At 36.8% G+C, this 25,211-nt stretch overlaps 1 protein-coding gene across 2 annotated transcripts in view; it reads right to left on the bottom strand.

Moving 5' to 3' along the window:
• The window catches only part of LOC139126270 (DNA polymerase epsilon catalytic subunit A-like), a 106,355-nt gene that overhangs the window by 51,783 nt on the left and 29,361 nt on the right, over nucleotides 1-25,211 (bottom strand). For both annotated transcript variants that reach the window (XM_070692315.1, XM_070692316.1), the window contains 8 exons: nucleotides 23,714-23,833; nucleotides 11,456-11,702; nucleotides 10,649-10,861; nucleotides 8,468-8,575; nucleotides 7,893-8,021; nucleotides 6,858-6,960; nucleotides 2,255-2,401; nucleotides 293-438 (listed from right to left, as the gene is read on the bottom strand). In XM_070692315.1, coding sequence (XP_070548416.1) covers nucleotides 293-438; nucleotides 2,255-2,401; nucleotides 6,858-6,960; nucleotides 7,893-8,021; nucleotides 8,468-8,575; nucleotides 10,649-10,861; nucleotides 11,456-11,702; nucleotides 23,714-23,833 — 1,213 coding nt within the window. The remainder of the gene's footprint in view (nucleotides 1-292; nucleotides 439-2,254; nucleotides 2,402-6,857; nucleotides 6,961-7,892; nucleotides 8,022-8,467; nucleotides 8,576-10,648; nucleotides 10,862-11,455; nucleotides 11,703-23,713; nucleotides 23,834-25,211) is intronic.

The raw sequence follows: 25,211 nt of genomic DNA, 5'->3' as shown, positions 1-25,211 counted from the left end.
GTTTCAAGAAAAATGTCCCAACAATGTTCATATCAGAAGAAACTTTCAGTGATTGCTGTGTATCAAGGCTTTCTCTGATTGAAATCTGTATTCATTTTTCCACTTTATTTTAATATCCCTTTCAGAAGTTTGGTTGATGAGGAATGAAATGGATACAATACGGAGCAAATAAAGTTTGATGCTACAGTGAAAGTATATGATTTGCTAAATATCAAGTTGTAGTGACACCAACATTATCAACAATCAGCACACAGTCTGCAGCGCACAGAATGCAACTAAGCAGATGTCTTACCTTCAATTGACCTTTGAACTCATATCTTCTATCACGGAAAGCTCTAACAGTGTCAACATAGAATGAATTTTCTCTTTGACAGACTGTGGTTTGGCGATCTTCAAGCCGTTTGATGTGTACTTTCTTATATGCTCTCCTACAGTAATCTAAACAAGAAAAAGATCATTTCCAATCAAACTGGAATCACTATGCTTTACTCAGCTGCCCTAAACAGTCTATGTTTTAACAATAAACAGTTGATCATCTGTCATGTCATCATCTCAGAAATCAAAGATGTACCAGTGATGCAAGGCTTTGCATGTAAAACATTTTTCAGTTGAAAAAAGAGTGGCTTTAGACAAGACAGCATGTAATCTACATATACTGACACTGCGGTCCTGCCAAATGGCAGTGAATGCTTTCTTGTTCGATTTCAAACAGATAGTTAGAAATCAAAGCATATAAAAACTTGCACATTACTGTTCACAAATAGGATTACATTTGTGAAAGTGTCAAAAATGCTTCATTATTTGAAAGTACCTCCAAAGGTGATATCAGGAAATGTGTATAGATCCAATACATGGATGTTACAATCACATGTACAGATCCAACACATGGATGTTACCACACATGTATAGATCCAATACATGGATGTTATCATCACATGTATAGATCCAATACATGGATGTTACCATCACATGTATAGATCCAATACATGGATGTTACCATCACATGTATAGATCAAATGCATGGATGTTACCATCACATGTATAGATCCAATGCATGGATGTTACCATCACATGTATAGATCCAATACATGGATGTTACCATCACATGTATAGATCCAATACATGGATGTTACCATCACATGTACAGATCCAATACATGGATGTTACCATCACATGTATAGATCCAATGCATGGATGTTACCATCACATGTATAGATCCAATACATGGATGTTACCATCACATGTATAGATCCAATACATGGATGTTACCATCACATGTATAGATCCAATACATGGATGTTACCATCACATGTATAGATCCAATACATGGATGTTAATTACAGTCACATGTATAGATCCAATACATGGACGTTACCATCAAATTTATAGATCCAATGCATGGATGTTACCATCACATGTATAGATCACATACATGGATGTTACCATCACTGTATAGAACCAATACATGGATGTTACCATCACATGTATAGATCCAATACATGGACGTTATCATCAAATTTATAGATCCGATACATGGATATTACCATCACATGTATAGATCACATACATGGATGTTACCATCACATGTATAGAACCAATACATGGATATTACCATCACATGTATAGATCCAATGCATGGATGTTACCATCACATGTATAGATCCAATACATGGATGTTACCATCACATGTATAGATCCAATACATGGATGTTACCATCACATGTATAGATCCAATACATGGATGTTACCATCACATGTATAGATCCAATACATGGATTTTACCATCACATGTATAGATCCAATACATGGATGTTACCATCACATGTATAGATCCAATGCATGGATGTTACCATCACATGTATAGATCCAATACATGAATATTACCATCACATGTATAGATCCAATGCATGGATGTTACCATCACATGTATAGATCCAATACATGGATGTTACCATCACATGTATAGATCCAATACATGGATTACCATCACATGTATAGATCCAATACATGGATGTTACCATCACATGTATAGATCCAATACATGGATGTTACCATCACATGTATAGATCCAATACATGGATGTTACCATCACATGTATAGATCAAATACATGGATATTACCATCACATGTATAGATCCAATGCATGGATGATACCATCACATGTATAGATCAAATGCATGGATGTCACCATCACATGTATAGATCCAATACATGGATGTTACCATCACATGTATAGATCAAATGCATGGATTACCTGCAAGTCTTTTCTTTTCAATAGCAGCTTGTTCTTCTTTTGGAAGTTCATGGAATATCCTTGGTGGGTCTCCTGGATTCAACGGTGGAATCCTTTCAGTTTCAAGCTGTTGCTGTATTCTGTTAAACTCACCACGAGTTGCAGGCACTGAAACGATAAAGAGATATATCATTGTTATCAAATGCTAAAACAGACAGCATGGTGTTAAATCATCATACTTATGATGCTAAAACAATCATGATGATACACAGCTCAACAAAACACCTTTGGTACACAAGAAGACATTGAAACCTACAACATTTCCTAAACACCACCCCAGTATAAGCCTGAACACATCCAGAAGACAGAAATCTAAGACTATCATGACCCTGACATCAACTCACAACCATCAACCATTATACTCTATCAAAATAATACTCCATGGCACTACCCCTCCCCCTAACTATGCCACTGAATACAACAATTTCAACCATTACAGAAGGTTACCCTAGGTTTACTATTCAGCCATTACCCTAGGTTTACTATTCAACCATTACCCTAGGTTTACCATTCAACCATTACCCTAGGTTTACTATTCAGCCATATTAACCCTTCGTTTACTATTCAACCATTACCCTAGGTTTACTATTCAACCATTACCCTAGGTTTATCATTCAGCCATTACCCTAGGTTTACTATTCAACCATTACCCTAGGTTTACTATTCAACCATTACCCTAGGTTTACTATTCAACCATTACCCTAGGTTACCCTAGGTTTACTATCAACCATTACCCTAGGTTTACCATTCAACCATTACCCTAGGTTTACTATTCAACCATTACCCTAGGTTTACTATTCAACCATTACCCTAGTTTTACTATTCAACCATTACCCTAGGTTACCCTAGGTTTACTATTCAACCATTACCCTAGGTTTACTATTCAACCATTACCCTAGGTTTACTATTCAACCATTACCCTAGGTTTACTATTCAACCATTACCCTAGGTTTACTATTCAACCATTACCCTAGGTTACCCTAGGTTTACTATTCAACCATTACCTAGGTTTACTATTCATTCATTACCCTAGTTTTACTATTCAGCCATTACCCTAGGTTTATCATTCAGCCATTACCCTAGGTTTACTATTCAACCATTACCCTAGGTTTACTATTCAACCATTACCCTAGTTTTACTATTCAACCATTACCCTAGGTTACCCTAGGTTTACTATTCAACCATTACCCTAGGTTTACTATTCAACCATTACCCTAGTTTTACTATTCAACCATTACCCTAGGTTTACTATTCAACCATTACCCTAGTTTTACTATTCAGCCATTACCCTAGGTTTACTATTCATTCATTACCCTAGTTTTACTATTCAACCATTACCCTAGGTTTATCATTCAGCCATTACCCTAGGTTTACTATTCAACCATTACCCTAGTTTTACTATTCATCCATTACCCTAGTTTTACTATTCACCATTACCCTAGTTTTACTATTCATCCATTACCCTAGTTTTACTATTCAACCATTACCCTAGTTTTACTATTCAACCATTACCCTAGTTTTACTATTCAACCATTACCCTAGTTTTACTATTCAACCATTACCCTAGTTTTACTATTCATTCATTACCCTAGGTTACCCTAGTTTACTATTCAACCATTACCCTAGGTTTACTATTCAACCATTACCCTAGGTTACCCTAGTTTTACTATTCAACCATTACCTAGGTTTACTATTCAACCATTTCCCTAGGTTTACTATTCAACCATTACCCTAGGTTTACTATTCAACCATTACCCTAGTTTTACTATTCAACCATTACCCTAGTTTTACTATTCATTCCATTACCCTAGTTTTACTATTCAACCATTACCCTAGGTTTACTATTCAACCATTACCCTAGGTTACCCTAGTTTTACTATTCAACCATTACCTAGGTTTACTATTCAACCATTTCCCTAGGTTTACTATTCAACCATTACCCTAGGTTTACTATTCAACCATTACCCTAGGTTTACTATTCAACCATTACCCTAGTTTACTATTCAACCATTACCTAGGTTTACTATTCAACCATTTCCCTAGGTTTACTATTCAACCATTACCCTAGGTTTACTATTCAACCATTACCCTAGGTTACCCTAGGTTTACTATTCAACCATTACCCTAGGTTTACTATTCAACCATTACCCTAGGTTTACTATTCAACCATTACCCTAGGTTTACTATTCAACCATTACCCTAGGTTTACTATTCAACCATTACCCTAGGTTTACTATTCAACCATTACCCTAGGTTACCCTAGGTTTACTATTCAACCATTACCCTAGTTTACTATTCAACCATTACCCTAGGTTTACTATTCAACCATTACCCTAGGTTTACTATTCAACCATTACCCTAGGTTTACTATTCAACCATTACCCTAGGTTTACTATTCAACCATTACCCTAGGTTTACTATTCAACCATTACCCTAGGTTTACTATTCAACCATTACCCTAGGTTTACTATTCAACCATTACCCTAGGTTTACTATTCAACCATTACCCTAGGTTTACTATTCAACCATTACCCTAGGTTTACTATTCAGCCATTACCCTAGGTTTATCATTCAACCATTACCCTAGGTTACCCTAGTTTTACTATTCAACCATTACCCTAGGTTTACTATTCATCCATTACCCTAGGTTTACTATTCAACCATTACCCTAGGTTACCCTAGTTTTACTATTCAACCATTACCCTAGGTTTACTATTCAACCATTACCCTAGTTTTACTATTCAACCATTACCCTAGGTTTACTATTCAACCATTACCCTAGTTTTACTATTCAACCATTACCCTAGGTTACCCTAGTTTTACTATTCAACCATTACCCTAGGTTTACTATTCAACCATTACCCTAGTTTTACTATTCAACCATTACCCTAGGTTTACTATTCAGCCATTACCCTAGTTTTACTATTCAACCATTACCCTAGGTTACCCTAGTTTTACTATTCAACCATTACCCTAGGTTTACTATTCAACCATTACCCTAGGTTTACTATTCAGCCATTACCCTAGTTTACTATTCAACCATTACACTTGACACTGTCACTGACATCAATTCACTTGACAATGTCACTGACATCAATTCACTTGACACTGACACTGTCACTGACATCAATTCACTTGGCACTGTCACTGATATCGATTCACTTGACAATGTCACTGACATCAATTCACTTGACACTGTCACTGACATCAATTCACTTGACACTGTCACTGACATCAATTCACTTGACACTGTCACTGACATCAATGCACTTGGCACTGTCACTGACATCAATTCACTTGACAATGTCACTGACATCAATTCACTTGACACTGACACTGTCACTGACATCAATTCACTTGGCACTGTCACTGATATCGATTCACTTGACTATGTCACTGACATCAATTCACTTGACACTGTCATTGACATCAATTCACTTGACACTGACACGGTCACTGACATCAATTCACTTGACAATGTCACTGACATCGATTCACCTGACACTGTCACTGACATCAAGTCACTTGGCACTGTCACTGATATCAATTCACTTGACACAGACACTGTCACTGACATCAATTCACTTGACACTGTCACTGACATCAATTCACTTGACACTGTCACTGACATCAATTCACTTGGCACTGTCACTGACATCAATGCACTTGGCACTGTCACTGACATCGATTCACATGGCACTGTCACTGACATCAATTCACTTGACACTGTCATTGACATCAATTCACTTGGCACTGTCACTGACATCAATTCACTTGGCACTGTCACTGACATCAATTCACTTGACACTGTCACTGACATCAATTCACTTGGCACTGTCACTGACATCGATTCACTTGACAATGTCCTGACATCAATTCACTTGACACTGACACTGTCACTGACATCAATTCACTTGACAATGTCACTGACATAAATTCACCTGACACTGTCACTGACATCAATTCACTTGACACTGTCACTGACATCAATTCACTTGACAATGTCACTGACATCGATTCACTTGACAATGTCACTGACATCAATTCACTTGACACTGACACTGTCACTGACATCAATTCACTTGACACTGTCACTGACATCAATTCACTTGACACTGTCACTGACATCAATTCACTTGACACTGTCACTGACATCAATGCACTTGGCACTGTCACTGACATCAATTCACTTGACACTGTCACTGACATCAATTCACTTGACAATGTCACTGACATCAATTCACTTGACATGTCACTGACATCAATTCACTTGACACTGTCACTGACATCAATTCACTTGACACTGTCACTGACATCAATTCACTTGACACTGTCACTGACATCAATTCACTTGACAATGTCACTGACATCAATTCACTTGACAATGTCACTGACATCAATTCACTTGACACTGTCACTGACATCAATTCACTTGACACTGTCACTGACATCAATTCACTTGACACTGTCACTGACATCAATTCACTTGACACTGTCACTGACATCAATGAATTTGACACTGTCACTGACATCAATTCACTTGACACTCGACACAGTTACTTACTAAACTCTCCTCTCCAACTCCATGTCATTGTACGTTGGCATTGTGCTCCAGGTTTGTTGAAATCACACATGGCACAAGTTGCTTCATCTACTATGGCAGAGGGCTGAAAAGTTAATGGAAAAGTAGATATAGTTCGAATATTGTCTCAAACGAAAGTATATATCAACCCTGATTCATGAAATCGGATGGCTGAGATAATAAGTTGACAGCTGGCTTGCTTCTTTGGGACAGAAAAATATGACTGTAAAACCAGTCAGCGACTGAGGAGATTTGACAGTCTGAATGGCCCTGTTTGACCACAGGGTACTGACATCCTCTATGCACAGTGGCGGTGATAATTTGTTTTGAATATAAGTATGGGAGAACAGTGGCCAGCTGCCCAGGAGATACAACTGAACCATGCAGGACACACAATCCTGTATGGTTGTCAATGATTTTACATCACTGATTGGTGAAGAAACCACAAATAAGTCCCCACTGGTTCTGACGGCAGTTAGATGGGAGGAAACTAGCTAAATGGTGTCTCCCCATCTTGAACCGAAGTGCAGTTGTTTCTGCTGACCATCCTTACACATACAGCCGGCCAGCAGGACAATGTGTGTCTTGCTTTCCAGGCTACAGCTGCTCAAATAAAGTTTCAGAGGCTGCAGTTTCTGAACTTATTCAAAGTGAAGGAGTTCATGACAGTGAGTAAAACAGTTGACACCTAAAGAGGACTGACTGTTGAAGCTGGCTGTTTTCCCTTTTCATATGCTCACACTATATTGGATGCACCATAGACTATGTCAAGTATAATTCATACACGTTCAGCGACTTTATCAAGTCTGAGCAGAGAGGAAACTCAATCCTGATGTAATACGTACATGGTTTTCTTGATATTAATATTTCACATTTTCATAAAATTGTGATGTTAATATCATATTTCTTAAACTAATTTTTAAATTTCGCCCGTGTATTGTTGCGTTGTGGATGAATCTATCTGCCCTTTTCTATGGCAATGAATAATGGGTGAATGAAATACAAGTACATTCCTACCTGTAATCTGTTTGTCAGGATAATGTTAGGATACATAGCTCCAACATCAAGATGATAAATTATAGGATTTTCTAATCTTGCTGGAGTGTCACGTAAAGATGCTAATTTCTCTTTGATGTCACTGCAAACCTATTGGTAATATCAGAAAAGAATAGGTGAATATTTACCTAAAATCAGAAATATTTTTATGAACATTAAAATACGCAGAAGATGCCAATGTTTTAAAAGAATATAATTGTCATCTCTTAACACGGTTCACTTCAATTATGTTTGATGTGACAGGTGAAACCATTAAACTTGTCAGCACACAGTGAAACCACTGAAGTGGTCAACACACAGTGAAACCATTTAAGTGGTCAGCATACAGTGAAACCATTGAACTGGTCAGCACTCAATTGCTTCTATAAGTGTTGTTTTGATGTAAAGATATTTTTGTGATATGACTTATGTATGTCAGAAATTTAAGTCATTAAAGTTTAGATGTGTTATGTCGGGAATAAGGCCTTGATTCGGCACTGGATGACAAACATATTATACTTCAATCCTCTGAAAAATTGACAAATGCCGACTCTCACCTCATCAAAGTTGGTAACCTTTGCCAATGGAATTTTTTCTTCCACTTCAATGGCATGTTTCATTGTTCTCTCAACATCATCAATCAACTGCTGGAATGCTTCCGGAACCTAAACATCGGATTAAAATGTTACATTATGGAAGGATATTGTGTACATCTAAATCTATTAGTAAAGTCTCAACTACCGTACTCGTCTGAGTATAAGCCCATGCTCCTGTATAAGCCACTGTCCGAGTATAAGCCACTGTCCGAGTATAAGCCCCTGTCCAAGTATAAGCCACTGCTCGTGTATAGGCCGCCGAACTGATTTCAGAGGATTTTTGAAAATGCGTTACATCCATGTATAAGCGACTACCATAGTGTAACTCAAATACAGAAAGGTTAGAAGAGTACATTTGGTCATTAAACTTGGTAAAAATTACTTTTAAATTAAAGAAACTATTAAAAGATGTTAAAACAATTGGAAACTGGAGTTCCCTTGACAGCATCGTAAGGAAAATGACTTTTTTTCTACTACTTTCTTGATTCCTAGACCCTGCTCACCCGTCGCCTAAATAGTCTCACTACACAGTCATGTCCGCCATTGTTTATTTTTCATTCATGACCACCATGTTTTCATCCAGGGCTCGAAATTAACTTTTTTACCTGGTAGTCCACTTGGGCTACCATTTTCTGAAATTGGTAGCCCATGCATATTTTAGTTTTGGGATATTTTTTCATTAGCCAGACAAGAAAAAGCTATTTTCAAGATTCTGCCCATGAAGTGAATTTGCTAGTCATTTGATATGAATACTTGCACACCTTTAATACCCTAAGGAAACTGGTATAATTAACGACATTGACACTCAAAAGTTTGGTGACCTATCATTCTATTGACAACCCGTTTCATTCTTAAATTTGCAAACCAAGTTTGATAGTCGTCATGGTAATGTCCACCACCTTCTCAGCAGGGCTAAAAACAGACCATGGGCTTTCTGTAGTAGGGAGGAGTTTGTGATTGATACATTTTGATCAAAATGTAATGAGAATACGTTTTCATTGGCCATCATTTTCTGTCCCTGCCATCCAATACATCAGTTGAGATATTGAAACTTTGTTGCAAAGTTCCATCATAAGGTCGTCTTTGTAATTTGCATAACAAAGTCATCATCTGGCCTTTCTGTGTCCGGCTTGATTTTACTGCATTTAGCTCTTCCCAAAGAGATGGTTCGGTCATGGCATGCCTATTACTGACTTAATTTCATGTCCCAGGCTTTGGTAGTCCATGTGGGCTACCTTTTCATGGCCTTTGGTAGCCCCAGGGAAAGTTGGTAGTCTGTGGATGCAGGACTACCACTAATTTCGAGCCCTGTCATCCTCTATACATGCAGTTTCTTTTGTTTGAAGCAATTTATCTTTTCATATGTGGAGACTTTTTCCTGGTGACCATTACAATTTTCACTGCTATGTTGTTGTTTTCACAAGATGTAGACCGTTTGATACTGGAATGTTGAGTTGCTTTTCCGTGCAGGCAATGCATGCCAGTTCACACTATTAGTGATCAGCATACATGACGTCCATGTTTGAAGTTTTGTGGTTTTTTTCAACGCTGAAATTTCACCATAGTGTCACTTCTGTATCCGGAGATTGTGTAATCAATTTCTTCAGATGTGTAAGTAGATTTTGAAAGTGATACAAAATTCGAGTGGTGTTTAAAAAATTGTTCATAAAATTAGCATAAATTAAGCGTTCATGGCAAATAAAGTGGGATTGCTCAAATGTAAGCCCCTCCTCTAGCTTTACAACTGTTTTGTGTTGCCGAACCAGGGTGGAGGGGGGGGCCTTATACTCTGATGAGTAAGGTAAAATCTGTAAAGAATTTGTAATGGATGATCAGCATGTGAAGAGTGAACTTACATGACATGAATCACTGCACATCACTGCATGGCAATGCATGGCAATGCATGGCTTGTCATTTTATGTGAAATTATGTCAGAAGTATGACAATTTTTCATTATCTGTCTATAATCAAGACAGGATATCATACAAAATGATGCGACTAAATGTTAAATAAGACAGGACTGGGTAAATATGTACAGAATATTTTACACATAAATACACTTACATTCAAAAGAGTTTCACGATTCATAAAATTATAAGCTGAATAAAGATTTGAATATCACACTTGATGTATAATACATACCATTCTAAACCTGCATGGCAAATCAGCTCTAAAAACTCCAGATTCTAAAGCCTCCACATGACCACCAACATACGTCTCTGATTCCAAGACATGGCCATCATCTGTTAGTTTGTTCAAAATGCTCTCCTGTTTGTTGGGAAATATGATGTTGGCATGGAATGCCTGCACCATCAGTAAAGCCTCACAAAGTGTTCCAGAACCTTTCCTTAAAACCTGTCAAATTGATAGGAACAATGTCAATGTTTTTCATCTTACAAGTACACAAAGACTAGCCACCCTGACTAAACTACAGAGCTTTGCTGTGTCAAAATGTCATAGTATTTAGTGGAAATTGCTAGTATTGCTTATTTTGATCACTGGCTGAGTACAGTATGTTGGGAAAGTGTCATCATGCTGGATATGATCTTTTCAAAAGTAATTGTCAATCAACGTACTCACTTCATCTCTGTTTATGAAATCACAAGAGTATGGTTATGCAAATCTTGTCAGTATGTTTTAGGTCTTCCAGAATTTTGGATTCGAGAATTTTTAATTGAAATAAATATTTGTTTTGGACCAAGAAGTTTTCTCAGAAAATAATTTTTGGCTTTAGAGAGATGCTCATTAAACCTTGTACAAAATTAGCATGGATTAAGTACAAGCAGCAATGCTGAAAGCATCTATGCTAGTCTCCCTCCCGCAAAAAATTGTTGCCCTTGGCAATAATTTGGCAGAAAGGGCCTAGATGTTCACCTATAAATATCAAATTTTCCAAAAAGTCAACTAGGACCCATCATCAGCAAAAGCCAGTTATAACCTTTGACCTACCTCATCAGGTTCCATAGGAATGATGGTGCACAAGGCAAAGATAAATGGATGGACATATTTCATGTACAAGTAGTATGTTGCTACGGCATCAGAGACAGAATAACTTGCTAAAACTTGGGGTTGTTCACTGGCCATACGACACATCAGTTCTGGATCCAATTCAATGGGATCGTATCGGAGTTTAGCTTTGGTCGCTGCCTTCAAATTTTGACTTCCTACAGGCAAGTAACTATCTCTCTTTACCCATCTGGACAAAATAACAATACAGTACATACTCAAACTATTCCAATAATTGAAGTCCAATGCAGTGGTTTTGTTCAGGGTGGTACCTATAGGCGAGCGGCGAATCCACAAAAAGGGCCTTATTTTAGGAGTTTAATGTACCCACCTTACATACGGCCACATCATACGTCATTTGAAAGCTTATTATCTCTACTTTAAGAATATTGACGATGTGGAGCTGCCAAGTAGGGCCATAAACCCCTAATTTGCATAATTCACACGGGTACCAAATTTGCATAAGTGCGATATAAAATTAGAAAATTCACTGTTAACTACTGTAAACATACTTTTAAACTATCGAGTGATATATCAAATTAAAGGTATTTCCATTGAAAAACAGTCAGTTGTGATAAATAATATGAAGGTAGAAAGAGTATCAGCATATCCATACTTAGGCTGTATGATCGACTGTAAACTGTCATTCTCACAACATGTAGAAAATCAACTGAAAAAGGCAAACAAACGAATGTATTATGTAAGATCGATGAGAAAGTTAAATGTAAGTTCAAGTGTAATTGCTCTTTTTTTCAACTCAACAATATCATCTATTATTAACTATGCTAGCACCGCTTTCTACGATCTGCTATCAAATCATCTCAAAGAAGACCTCAATCGACCAACAAAAATATGTAAAAAGCTGCTTGATGACAACCGGGATGAACTGGCGCAGAACTCAGAGGTATACAAAGATAAAGTTATTAAGATGGCAAAGAAATATTGAAAGATCCGAATCATCCACTCCATACAGAATACGAATACCTTCCAAGTGGTCGTCGCCTTAGGGTTCCACGTTCTCGTACAAATAGATTAAGCACAGCTTTGTACCAAGGTCAATCAGTCTATTGAATCAGTTGTAAACCTGATGCGTGTCTGTGTACATGTATGTATAGGTATTATTATAAGTACTATAGGTATTATTATAAGTACATTTAGTCTTTATACATTATAGTAATTTTTCTTTTTGTCTTCTGCCAATGTACACAAATTTCATGTAACTATTACATGACAAATAAAGAATGAATGAATGAATGAATGAATGAATTGGAATACAACTTTGATATCCAAAGACATATTTAAATTGATTTCACTGAAATATTTTCATATTCATATTGAAAATAATATTTTCGTCTCTTGAATAATAATATTTTTAAAATGTTAACAAAAACAGCGGCAAGATACTGCTACATCATACATCATTTGAAAGCTTATTATCTCTACTACAAGAAAATTGACAATGTTGAACTGTCAAGTACGGCCCTAGCCCCTAATTTGCATAATTTACAAGGGTATCCAATTTGCATAAATGCAATATAAATTTAGAAATTCATTGTTAACTACTCTAAACATACTTTTAAACCAGCGAGTGATATATCACATGAAAGGTCTTTGCATGTAGAATACGAAATGGATATCGAAAGAGATATTTAAATTGATTTCACTGAAATATTTTCATATTCATATTGGAAAAATATTTTCCCCTTTTCAATAACATTATTGTAAATATTTCATCACATACAGCCACATCATACAGACACATCATACGTCATTTTAAAGCTTATTATCTCTAATTCACGAAAATAGACAATGTTGAACTATCAAGTAAGACCGTATCACTAAATTTGCATGATTTACACAGTAAGCAATTTGCATAAATGCAATATAAAATTAGAAAATTCATTAACTATTCTAAATATACTTCTAAGCTATCGAGTGATATATGAAATGAAAAGTATTTGCATGTAAAAAACAAAATTGACATTCAAAGAGATATACAAAGTGGTTTTACTGAAATATTTTCATATTTGTAGTGAAAAAAAGTTATATTTTCCCCTTTTGAATAACGGTATTTTAAAAATTTTAATAGCAGTATCAATGCAACCACATGCATTATGATGTGCAAAAAGTGCATAGATCACGGAGAACAAACAGCTGAAATGAGGTTTGGAAATGAATATTTTGTTTGTTTAATGTACGTTTCAAAACATATGAATAGCTCTTCTTGTCTGCATTATTATCCGATACCGATGTCCAGTTTTTATAGGTCAGAGAGTGTTTCTCCAAACACGCCCTTTGTATGGAGTATAATATACTCATTCACAGCATATGAATACCTTTTAATGTTACATATATACACACACACACACACACACACACACACACACACACACACACACACCACACACACACACACACACACACACACACACACACACACACACACACACACACACACACACACACACACACACACACACACACACACACACACACACACACACACACACACACACACACACACACACACACACACACACACACACACACACACACACACACACACACACACACACACACACACACACACACATATATATATCATATATGGTTAATGATTTGAACGCCGAAATTTTTTCGTAAAGATGTGGTGGGAAAATATCGCTAATTACTATGAAGTCTAAACATAAAGAAAGAGCCCCATGAACGACACTATTGTAGTTGTTGAAAAGTAACTATGTAGCCGAAACAATGTGTGAGAGTAAGCTGTAGTCAAAGTTATGGCATGATTCATGATCCAAGTCATTCATGGCGATACAGTGTCATGCATTTCCAGTACATCTAGTAATTCTACAAATTCATCATCCTCTTCTTAAACAGTTTTGTCATGAGTCAAAGGGTTGCCACAGTTATAGCTGCCTTGTGCATGGAAGATTAATTTGGCAGCAGACACAACTGGTGACAGGTAATAAGAGAAAGCAAACTCCACATATCGTTCATATTTTATGGTTGTTTGAATTTTGTGTGTGTGTTATGTTTGGCTGTTTTGTGTAAAGTGTTGATTTGCCATGGCGAGACGTACCCCTAATCTACGTATCCTGCCCTGACCCCGCACTGGAGTTGAAAGACTACTGTGACACTGCGATCATTTGATGCTACATTTCGAGAATAGAGTTGTCTTCATCAGTCACTTAAAATTCATTTTCGTTGGTGAAACGTGTGCACTGCTGGACCACGTTGTTTCACTGAAGTTAACTTTGTTCAAGTAAGGAAGCTAGAATGTCTACCGTTTCGGTCTGGTTGTGTTTGTGGATGCTCATGTGATTCGGAGATTGAGCTGTTGTAGGTGTTGTTTGGCATAGGTGTAACGCTTATATTTCTATTTCATATGTATGTGATTAGGCTGCGTTCACAAATAATGGTGGTGAGGGGCGGAGGAATTCGGGGTGGAATCGAAAATTTGAGGGATAGTAGAGGAGCACTTGAAAGTTTTGATCTGCCTATAAGGGACCTGAAAATATTTTGGTTCCCTTTTACTTTTTGCGATTCCAAGGTTTCGAAGGCAATTCGATGAAAATCGAATAACAATTAAATGTCATCCCATTGTTCTAAAGTTAGTAATAATCAAACAAGATCTAGAATTACTTTTACTTTTTATTTTTACTTCATTACTTTTATCTCGAAAAAATCTTCTATTTTGTATCGTATTGTTGTGGCATAATTGTTCTAATGTATCGTAATGCTTCACCTTTAACAAATCCTTGAATGTTGCTGTTTGATTGCATGAACTGGAATCTGGTATCTGTTGGTTTTGTGTGTGTGTTCTTAAGTCGAGAATGTTAATTTGTTGCATCGACGACCTTCACAGATAATGAGGTCTAAAGATGTGATTGTTTGAGAAGAGCTTTCGAAAATTTCAGAGTAGGATGCATTTTTTATGTTTGATATGGATTTATTAAGCTCGAGTTTGGTTCCAATAAAAATCATACATTGTCTCTAAATCTCAGTCAGAGCGATATTTATTTTGTGTGTTGCTAAATTTTTCTTATTTTGTGTATATTTTATTCTTATTTTGCATGATGTGGGCATTATTCATATTTACTGCACAATTTTATGAATATTAGAAATAAGTCAAGATATTCGCGATTTAAATAAAAATGTTCAATAAGAATATTTTAGATACGTGTTTGGAATTCATAGCTCTATTCTACATGCCAATACCTTTCATTCGATATATCACTGGATAGTTTAAAAGCAAGTGAACAGTACATAACAATGAATTTTTATAATTTTATATCTGACTCATGCAAATTAGGTACCCACGTGCATTATGCAAATTAAAGAATCACGGCTCTATTTTGCAGCTGCATATCGTCAATTTTCGTGAAGCAGAGGTAATAGGCTTTCAAGTGACCTATAATGTGGCTGTATGATGTAGTTGTATGTGTTAAAATTATTAAAATATCGTTATTCAAAAGGGGAAAATATATTTTTCGATATAATTATGAAAAAATTTCAATAAAATCATTTTAATATCTCTTTGGGTATCTATTTTGTATTCTACATGCAAATAGCTTTCATTTGATATATCACTCGATAGTTTAAAGTATGCTTACAGTAGTTAATAAATTCCTAATTTTATATCACATTTTTGTATTTTGCGTACCCATGTGAATTATGCAAATTAGGAGCTACGGCCGTACTTGACAGCTCAACATTGTCAATTTTCTTGAAGTACAGATAATCAGCTTTCAAATGACGTATGATGTGGCTTTATGATGTGGTTGTATGTATTGAATTTTTTTAAAATATTGTTATTCAAAAGGGGAAAATATTTTTTCAATATAAATATGAAAATATTTCAGTGAAATCAATTTAAATATCTCTTTGGATATCAAAGTTGTATTCTACATGCAAAGACCTTTCATTTGATATATCACTCGATAGTTTAAAAGTATGTTTAGAGTAGTTAACAATTAATTTCTGATTTTACATCGCATTTATGCAAATTGGATACCCCTGTAAATTATGCAAATTAGGGGGTATGGCCCTACTTGACAGCTCAACATTGTCCATTTTCATAAAGTAGAGATAATAAGCTTTCAAATGATGTATGATGTGGCTGTATGATGTGGCTGCATTTGTTAAAATTTTTAAAATATTGTTATTCAAAAGGGGAAAATAAATTTTTCACAATGGATATGGAAATATTTCAGTGAAATCAATTTAAATATCTCTCTGAATATCAATATTGTATTTTACATGCAAATACCTTTCATTTGATATATCACTCGATAGTTTAAAAGTATGTTTACAGTAGTTAACAATGAAATTTCTAATTTTATGTCGCATTTATGCAAATTGGATACCCGTGTGAATTATGCAAATTAGGCGGTTATGGCCCTACTTGGCAGCTCCACATCGTCAATTTTCTTGAAGTAGAGATAATAAGCTTTCAAATGACGTATGATGTGGCCGTATGTAAGGTGGGTACATTAAGTGTGAAAAATAGGTGAGTCTGCCGCTCGCCTACTAGGTAAATTTTACTGGGGTTATCTAGTAATGTTGACAGGGTTCCCTAAGGAATATCAATGCAATCCTATAGGAGGACAACTGAAATGTTATTGGGGTTTACAAACCACTTACCTATTTACCTAAACTCTGAAATGGTAAAAGTAATCAGAGTTTCCCAGCCTTGTTGTCTCAGTTCTCCTTGCCATAACATCACAGCAATAGCAGTAGTTTCAAATATCAATGTCGGCAAAAGCAAAACGTTTTATACTGCATTCATACTCATTACTTCTCTGTTATTTTGTAGCTCAAAATTTTTGCACTTATCAACTATACTGAGGTAACTGTATTAGAGAATAGCACTTATCAACTATACTGAGGTAACTGTATTAGGGGATAGCACTTATCAACTATACTGAGGCAACTGTATTAGAGGATAGCACTTATCAACTATACTGAGGTAACTGTATTAGAGGATAGCACTTATCAACTATACTGAGGTAACTGTATTAGAGGATAGCACTTATCAACTATACTGAGGTAACTCTATTAGAGGATAGCACTTATCAACTATACTGAGGTAACTCTATTAGAGGATAGCACTTATCAACTATACTGATGTAACTCTATTAGAGGATAGCACTTATCAACTATACTGAGGTAACTCTATAAGAGGATAGTACAACTATACTGAGGTAACTGTATTAGAGGATAGCACTTATCAACTATACTGAGGTAACTGTATTAGAGGATAGCACTTATCAACTATACTGAGGTAACTGTATTAGAGGATAGCACTTATCAACTATACTGAGGTAACTGTATTAGAGGATAGCACTTATCAACTATACTGAGGTAACTCTATTAGAGGATAGCACTTATCAACTATACTGAGGTAACTCTATTAGAGGATAGCACTTATCAACTATACTGAGGTAACTGTATCAGAGAATAGCACTTATCAACTATACTGATGTAACTGTATTAGAGGATAGCACTTATCAACTATACTGAGGTAACTCTATTAGAGGATAGCACTTATCAACTATACTGAGGTAACTGTATTAGAGGATAGCACCTATCAACTATACTGAGGTAACTCTATTAGAGGATAGCACTTATCAACTATACTGAGGTAACTCTACTAGAGGATAGCACTTATCAACTATACTGAGGTAACTCTATTAGAGGATAGCACTTATCAACTATACTGAGGTAACTCTATTAGAGGATAGCACTTATCAACTATTCTGAGGTAACTCTATTAGAGGATAGCACTTATCAACTATACTGAGGTAACTCTATTAGAGGATAGCACTTATCAACTATACTGAGGTAACTCTATTAGAGGATAGTACTTATCAACTATACTGAGGTAACTCTATTAGAGGATAGCACTTATCAACTATACTGAGGTAACTGTATTAGAGGATAGCACTTATCAACTATACTGAGGTAACTCTATTAGAGGATAGCACTTATCAACTATACTGAGGTAACTCTATTAGAGGATAGCACTTATCAACTATACTGAGGTAACTCTATTAGAGGATAGCACTTATCAACTATACTGATGTAACTCTATTAGAGGATAGCACTTATCAACTATACTGAGGTAACTCTATAAGAGGATAGTACAACTATACTGAGGTAACTGTATTAGAGGATAGCACTTATCAACTATACTGAGGTAACTGTATTAGAGGATAGCACTTATCAACTATACTGAGGTAACTGTATTAGAGGATAGCACTTATCAACTATACTGAGGTAACTGTATTAGAGGATAGCACTTATCAACTATACTGAGGTAACTCTATTAGAGGATAGCACTTATCAACTATACTGAGGTAACTCTATTAGAGGATAGCACTTATCAACTATACTGAGGTAACTCTATTAGAGGATAGCACATATCAACTATACTGAGGTAACTCTATTAGAGGATAGCACTTATCAACTATACTGAGGTAACTCTATTAGAGGATAGCACTTATCAACTATACTGAGGTAACTGTATTAGAGGATAGCACCTATCAACTATACTGAGGTAACTCTATTAGAGGATAGCACTTATCAACTATACTGAGGTAACTCTATTAGAGGATAGCACTTATCAACTATACTGTGGTAACTCGATAAGAGGATAGCACTTATCAACTATACTGAGGTAACTCTATTAGAGGATAGCACTTATCAACTATACTGAGGTAACTCTATTAGAGGATAGTACAACTATACTGAGGTAACTCTATTAGAGGATAGCACTTATCACTATACTGAGGTAACTCTATTAGAGGATAGCACTTATCACTATACTGAGGTAACTCTACTAGAGGATAGCACTTATCAACTATACTGAGGTAACTCTATAGAGGATAGCACTTATCAACTATACTGAGGTAACTCTATTAGAGGATAGCACTTATCAACTATACTAAGGTAACTCTATTAGAGGATAGTACTTATCAACTATACTGAGGTAACTCTATTAGAGGATAGCACTTATCAAATATACTGAGGTAACTCTATTAGAGGATAACACTTATCAACTATACTGAGGTAACTGTATTAGAGGATAGCGCTTATCAACTATACTGAGGTAACTCTATTAGAGGATAGCACTTATCAACTATACTGAGGTAACTCTTTTAGAGGATAACACTTATCACTATACTGAGGTAACTGTATTAGAGGATAGTACTTATCAACTATACTGAGGTAACTGTATTAGAGGATAGCACTTATCAACTATACTGAGGTAACTCTATTAGAGGATAGCACTTATCAACTATACTGAGGTAACTGTATTAGGGGATAGCACTTATCAACTATACTTAGGTAACTGTATTAGAGGATAGCACTTATCAACTATACTGATGTAACTCTATTAGAGGATAGCACTTATCAACTATACCAGTGTTCTCCCTGAATAAGGTAACAGGGGCGTGGCGCCCTCTTGTAAATTCCGAGCGCCCCCTTGCCAGAAATGAAAAAGATTTATTTTTTTGAAAATAAAACAATAAATGTACGAGATAAAAAGTTGACGGTGATTTACAAGCAAAATGCAAGCGTGAGCGTCGATCCTGCAGGCTGCAAACGTAATTCTCATCGATCTTGCAAATCTCGCGAGTTTGTGATGTCATCCGAGATCATAGGCCCATGTGCAACTCATCGATGGCAGCCATATTTGCATGGCTCAGGCCGTAACGTTATCCACGGTCCCTCCATAGGGACCGTGCATTAGGTAACCGACTTAGCTGAGTAAACATGCTAAGGAGCTTGAGGGTAACCAAGGACAGCAGAGTATACTGAAGTTTTTATAGGAGGTTAGAATTTCGCTTGTGTATTCCTTCCCAAAGCAAAACGACCTATTTTTAGGCTCGGCCAGACGTGTATCAGGATGAGAATACGTGAGTGTTATGGTGATAATTTTGACATCGATGAATAAATGTATGTCTGTCGCTGTGTTTTCGTTTTCAAAAAATGTAATCTTCATTGAAATCAGTGAACTGGAATAAAAGTTATCGAACACTGTCAGATCTCTTTTCCTTTATGTTTTTTATACGAAAAAAATCGGAAAAAATACTCCCCAAGTGCCACCAAATAACACCATTTTAATCTCTGTTTTTCAAAAGCTCCAACGGCAGGAGGGGGGACACCCCCCTCCTGACCTCCCCCCGCGACCGCTTACGCGGTCGCTTGTGGTGCTTCGCACCACATCTTCGCCCTCTTGTCAAAATATCCTGGAGAGAACACTGTATACTGAGGTAACTCTTTTAGAGGATAGTACAACTATACTGAGGTAACTCTATTAGAGGAAAGCACTTATCAACTATACTGAGGTAACTCTATTAGAGGATAGCACTTATCAACTATACTGAGGTAACTCTATTAGAGGATAGCACTTATCAACTACACTGAGGTAACCCTATTAGAGGATAGCACTTATCAACTACACTGAGGTACCTGTATTAGAGGATAGCACTTATCAACTACACTGAGGTAACTCTATTAGGGATAGCACTTATCAACTATACTTAGGTAACTGTATTAGAGGATAGCACTTATCACTATACTGAGGTAACTCTATTAGAGGATAGCACTTATCAACTATACTGAGGTAACTCTATTAGAGGATAGCACTTATCAACTATACTGAGGTAACTCTATTAGAGGATAGCACTTATCAACTACACTGAGGTAACTCTATTATAGGATAGCACTTATCAACTATACTGAGGTAACTCTATTAGAGGATAGCACTTATCAACTATACTGAGGTAACTGTATTACAGGAAAGCACTTATCAACTATACTGAGGTAACTCTATTAGAGGATAGCACTTATCAACTATACTGAGGCAACTGTATTAGAGGATAGCACTTATCAACTATACTGAGGTAACTGTATTAGAGGATAGCACTTATCAATTATACTGAGGTAACTCTATTAGAGGATAGCACTTATCAACTATAGAAGCAGGGTTCGCGCTAACGTTCGCCACAGTCGCAAATTGCGAATAAATGTCCGATGTGGCGAAAAAAAATTGCTACGCCTTCGCCACGCGTGGCGAAAGCTCGTGACCGGGTGCCGTATTGGGATTATAGACCCAAGACATTGTCTTCGAAATTCACGTCAGTCCTGCGGTACCAGACCGACTGTTTTCCCGAAGGACCAAGTATTTTGACATGCGGGTGTTCATTGGGACCGACCCAACATATGTACTGGATTATTTGTGTAGCCTACAATTGTAACAACTAGTCGTTTTTACAAATAAATGTACGTTATTTTCCGCAATCCAAACTTTCCAGCATAAACGCTGCAAGCATCGTGCAAAACATTGACCTGCTGCTAACGTACGTCAGCCTGCCAGCACAACGTATTCCAAACATCGTGCACCATCGTTAATCACGCCGGTTCCGTCACTTTTAACGTATCAAACTAATCCTTACATCGGTCAGATTATCGAAATATTTAGTCAAATTTAAATATCTAGCCTTTGAACAAAATAATTCGTTGCTTTATCGCACGTCGGTCGATGATCGACGGCAGAGTTCCTGAGCATGCAACTGACACTGAAGTTGGACTTTGACCAGCGCTAAAATGAGCATGCGCGAAAAAGTTTCAAGATCCCCAGTTTGTATACTCCGGTCCTTGTACGGTTTGGGTAGTTTCGAGACACCCAAACAATGCAAATACGTTACGAATGCACGGTACGATGCATGCGATGCGGCTAGCGGGCAGCTATGATTACCGACTACAAATAGTTTATTGATTGTTCTAAGCTGGGAAAAAACTAGGTTTAAAATGGCTTCTAATTTACAAAAAAAGGAAAAAAGAAAACCACCAAGAAGAGAACAAAGACAAACAAAGCAATGTTTTTGTCTGTGCATGGAGGTATAAAATGTGAGACTCCAGAAGGTGAGCCTTGAAGATGAGTCGGTTGATCATAGATTTATCGTACTGACGAACTGCCCATTTAATTTTCCAGTGAGTTTGCGAATTTTGAATAAGTTTCAAAACCTTAAGTCTTAATACCCAATCAGAACCTTAAGTCTCAACACCAAAGCAATTTTTTTAATTCCATTTTTTTTTCTTTTGGCAATGCTTTGCATAGTTAGGCAATCACTGTAATTTTATCCAGATCACCAAATAATGGTCATATAGAGCAGTTTTTAAATCATGTAAAAAATAAAAAAGAGGAACAATCATGGCCAATGATTAGACTTTGATGATTTTTTCACGACATGTTGTGCAAGTTTTGTTCCAAGAACTCTATTTGTTGTTTGTGTCATAATAAAAGTTAAAAATAAACAGAAGTTTGTTTGTCCCTGTCTATTGAATAAATAGAAGCGTCAATATATTCACCAGCATTCATGAAATTTAGATCTGAACATAGTTAAGACCAACTTTTGTTTAATACATATTTTTGTAATTGAAAGACAGACACCTTTCACAAAGGACCTGGAGTTTTACTGCTCCTGGTCCTTATTATCTCCAGCTATAAAATTGGCAGAAAATGTGCTCAGCAGCTTATCTGTTGAGGAATTAAAGTGTATGTACAAAAGCCCTGGCCTAACATGTGGATAATAAAGTACAAACGTTATTGAAAATAGGTTTTGTGCAATTTGTATGTGAAATTGATTTGTTGGGTGTGGCTAATAAAAGTTGCTTGTGGCTAAAAAAAATTTGATCATTTTAGCCACACTATCAGACTGTGGCTACAAAGAAAAAATTCCTAGCGCCAACACTGTGAGGTAACTGTATTACAGGATAGCACTTATCAACTATACTGAGGTAACTCTATTAGAGGATAGCACTTATCAACTATACTGAGGTAACTATATTAGAGGATAGCACTTATCAACTATACTGAGGTAACTCTATTAGAGGATAGCACTTATCAACTATACTGAGGTAACTGTATTAGAGGATAGCACTTATCAACTATACTGAGGTAACTCTATTAGAGGATAGCACTTATCAACTATACTGAGGTAACTATATTAGAGGATAGCACTTATCAACTATACTGAGGTAACTGTATTAGAGGATAGCACTTATCAACTATACTGAGGTAACTGCATTGGAGGACAGCAAAAACTCTTTCACTGTTGACTTTTGGTGCCATTGATGTCAGCATTCCTTTGCAAAAGTAGAGTGTAAGTTTTCCAGTCAAGTTTTTACCTGAAAGCATCCATATGTATGGCGTGTCTTGATTTGTACTCTCCCTGACTGTCTTTTTGAAATCCAATTTCTCTGTACATGTCTATACCATGATAATTACACCGAGCTTCTACAAATGGCCTGATAAAGCAATGATAAATAAGAACAAAATTGTTAGCTGTGGTGATACATGGCCCAGTATCTTAGCTGTGGAGATACATGGCCCAATATCTTAGATGTGGAGATACATGGCCCAGTATCTTAGCTGTGGAGATACATGGCCCAATATCTTAGCTGTGGAGATACATGACCCAATATCTTAGCTGTGGAGATACATGGCCCAATATCTTAGCTTTGGAGATACATGACCCAATATCTTAGCTGTGGAGATACATGGCCCAATATCTTAGATGTGGAGATACATGGCCCAATATCTTAGCTGTGGAGACACATGGCCCAATATCTTAGCTGTGGAGACACATGGCCCAATATCTTAGCTGTGGAGATACATGACCCAATATCTTAGCTTTGGAGATACATGGCCCAATATCTTAGCTGTGGAGATACATGGCCCAGTATCTTAGCTGTGGAGATACATGGCCCAATATCTTAGCTGTGGAGATACATGGCCCAATATCTTAGCTGTGGAGATACATGGCCCAATATCTTAGCTGTGGAGATACATGGCCCAATATGTTAGCTGTGGAGACACATGGCCCAATATCTTAGCTGTGGAGATACATGGCCCAATATCTTAGCTGTGGAGATACATGGCCCAATATCTTAGCTGTGGAGATACATGGCCCAATATCTTAGCTGTGGAGATACATGGCCCAGTATCTTAGCTGTGGAGATACATGGCCCAATATCTTAGCTGTGGAGATACATGGCCCAGTATCTTAGCTGTGGAGATACATGGCTCAGTATCTTAGCTGTGGAGATACATGGCCCAATATCTTAGCTGTGGAGATACATGGCCCAATATCTTAGCTGTGGAGATACATGGCCCAATATCTTAGCTGTGGAGATACATGGCCCAATATCTTAGCTGTGGAGATACATGGCCCAGTATCTTAGCTGTGGAGATACATGGCCCAGTATCTTAGCTGTGGAGATACATGGCCCAATATCTTAGCTGTGGAGACACATGGCCCAATATCTTAGCTGTGGAGATACATGGCCCAATATCTTAGCTGTGGAGATACATGGCCCAATATCTTAGCTGTGGAGATACATGGCCCAATATGTTAGGGGATGTTTTTGATATCTCAGGCCGGTTTGTTCATGAACGGAACATTTGGGGTTAGCAACGTGCATAGTAGATCGAAGGTAGTTCAGAAATGCATGCGACTGCCCATATTTTGACAGAATGTTCCGGAGCATGATACAGAAAATTATTAAATACAGTGCTACAGATTATTCTGTAGTGTACCACCACATGAAATTTGTATTGTCTCTCAGTAATGTACATTTGCGTATTGCGACTCACTTCGCTCTGAAACTAAAGCTGCAGGATATA

The sequence above is a fragment of the Ptychodera flava genome (assembly GCF_041260155.1).
Source record: "Ptychodera flava strain L36383 chromosome 3 unlocalized genomic scaffold, AS_Pfla_20210202 Scaffold_27__1_contigs__length_13241970_pilon, whole genome shotgun sequence".
Lineage (NCBI taxonomy): Eukaryota > Metazoa > Hemichordata > Enteropneusta > Ptychoderidae > Ptychodera > Ptychodera flava.
The sequence above is the reverse complement of the archived record's forward strand: the minus strand, read 5'-3'. Positions and strand labels throughout refer to the sequence as shown.